This window comes from Phodopus roborovskii, unplaced genomic scaffold, assembly GCF_943737965.1.
Source record: "Phodopus roborovskii unplaced genomic scaffold, PHOROB, whole genome shotgun sequence".
Taxonomy (NCBI): Eukaryota; Metazoa; Chordata; class Mammalia; order Rodentia; family Cricetidae; genus Phodopus; species Phodopus roborovskii.
In genome coordinates, this window is record NW_026126571.1 from 17,972,065 (window position 1) to 17,974,272 (window position 2,208).

The window sequence follows — 2,208 nt, forward strand, 5'->3', positions numbered from 1 at the left end:
CAAAGCCCTGGGCTGAGGTGTGTGTAACCAATTAACTTAACCAATCTTAAGTTTCTTTAAGGTAAGAATTGAAACATGCCATGCTTCTAAAGTAGACACTGCATCATCCAGTTCTTTAGGACTTACCAAATTTCCCAGGGCAGAAATAACTGAGTGTACCTTGAAACATGACTCTAAACTTAAATGGACACAATCAGCTTCCCATTCCTGACCTTATCCACCGAAGGTACCTTGTTTTTCTGAAAAATTACTCATGTTGAATATTAAGTACCTCCGAAAATAAAATGTAGTTACATAGATTATTTCCACATTTCCTCTTACTATCAGACTCTTGAGACAAAAACATTCATTCAAGCAGTCACCCTTCCACCCCAGCAAACTGGGTTTTGTAGTAAACTGTCAGCATCTTATTTTATTATTGGTGAAAGCATGTGATGCCAAAGTAATGGAAGTAATTTTACACACTCAGAAGTCTCTAAGTTCTGAAGCTTACGACTGATCTTGAAACCAAAGGACATTTCAAATGACTAACTTTTAAATGCATGGGATGAAAGACAGGCCTCAGCTGATGACTGAAGCTGTTCATCTGCACTGAGATATTTCTCTGAAGGCTTCTGAGTGCAAAGCTTCAAACCATGAGGACAGACATGGATGAAAAGCTCCCACAGCCCGCCCCACAGTCCTAAGCCCGAGAACAAGACAAAGTGTTTTTGTTAACCAAATGGGATTGTATGCAGTTTTCACAGATGTTGCCTCAGACCTCTTATGTCAGCCAGCCCCTGGTTACACTAACAGACCCATCCAGGTCGGAAGCTGGAAGAACGCACACACACATACACTGGCCTGGCCGTAAGAGCAGACTGTAAAAGCAAAGCCTGGCTGTGCTGGTGCAGCCCTTGGGGGAAATTCTCCTCCTGAAAGCAGGTCAGCCAGTCCTGCTAATGAGAGTCAGCAGCCAGAAGAGAGTCACTGTTCTTCCCTGTTTTAAAGGTACACAGTATCACGAGAAGTCAGTAGTTACACATTTAACAATCATGGTCTAAGGCTGCTCAACCTCTTCTTGCTTCTTATTTTGATGTATTGTCCTTGCTGCCTGTGGTATCATATTAGGGATCCCATCGATGATTGGGTATGCTATTCCCAACTCTTCATTAATCAATTCATTTGTCGATTCGTCATATCTGAGGAAGAAAAAGAACACAATGAACTATGGGAAATCAAAGGTCAGAGGAGCTTGCTAATAAAGACCGCCTATCCAATTCTTGATAGAGTTATTCCTCTATCAAGTTATTTAGTCTTAAATGCACTAAACCATTTCTTTTAGGAAATCATCTTACAACCTGTAGTTATTTCCATTGGAATCAGTATACCTCATATTATCTTTTAAAAGTTCATTCCCAAGTTATGCTTAACTTTTTTTACTAGCTAGAAAGGATGTCTACATTTCATGCCAGTATTCCTTCCTTGCTATGGTCAACTCCAAATCACTCCTCAAGGAAGAAAAGGAAAAAAAAAGAAAGAAAGAATTTCCTGTTGATGTAGATGCTAGAGTGACTTATATGACACAACAGACAGAAATAACTGATCATCTAAACATGCAAAGTAAAAGCGCGGAAGATGGCCAGGTGGCGGTGCATGCCTTTACTCCCAGCACTCAGGAGGCAGAGGCAGGTGGATCTCTTGAGTTTGAGGTCAAGCCCAGTCTACAAAGCGAGTTCCAGGAAGGGCTCCAAAACTACACAGGGAAACCCTATCTCGAAAAAAAAACAAAACAAACAAACAAAACCAAAGAGCCCAAACGCTGGTCCTGATACTGAGGTTCAAAAGGCCCTGGGGACGCCGGTCTGAGAAACCCCGGTCTTTGCTTCGGTCATGGGCGGGACTGACCCCACCCAGCAAGGGCGGCCCGGGGACCCGCCGGCTGTGGCCACTGGGCCGCCACCCTCCTCCCGGGCGAGGCCACAGGTGAGTCTCACCTGAGCGGCTTCTTGGAGAGCGGACACACCAGGACTCGCAGCAGCGCCGGGTGGAAGGTGCGGGGCTCCTCCGCCCTGCCGCCCTGGTCAGCCAGGGACCTGACCCCAGGCGCCAGCAGACACCGCCCGGCGACGGCGGACGGTGCCCGCGGACCCCGCAGCGCCGGGGCGAGCCCGCGGCACGTGGCGCTCAGCATGGCCGCTCCGACAGCCAACGCGGCCGCCATCCGGC

General features: G+C 47.0%; 1 protein-coding gene across 1 annotated transcript; it reads right to left on the bottom strand.

The window, feature by feature from the left end:
* Positions 1–384: 384 nt before the first annotated feature.
* On the bottom strand, positions 385–2,208 carry Pyurf (PIGY upstream open reading frame). The gene is made up of 2 exons (XM_051203054.1): positions 1,977–2,208; positions 385–1,181 (listed from the first exon to the last, which is right to left on the bottom strand). Exons 1-2 carry the CDS (start codon positions 2,201–2,203, stop codon positions 1,040–1,042), a joined length of 369 nt encoding a protein of 122 aa, XP_051059011.1. The 5' UTR covers positions 2,204–2,208; the 3' UTR covers positions 385–1,039.

Bases quoted from the DNA above. Each gene is read 5' to 3' on its own strand.
- Pyurf (XM_051203054.1), bottom strand. From the start codon at position 2,203: ATGGCGGCCGCGTTGGCTGTCGGAGCGGCCATGCTGAGCGCCACGTGC. The intron at 1,182-1,976 runs GTGAGACTCACC...TTTCTTCCTCAG, and splicing joins CTCTCCAAGAAGCCGCTCAG to ATATGACGAATCGACAAATG.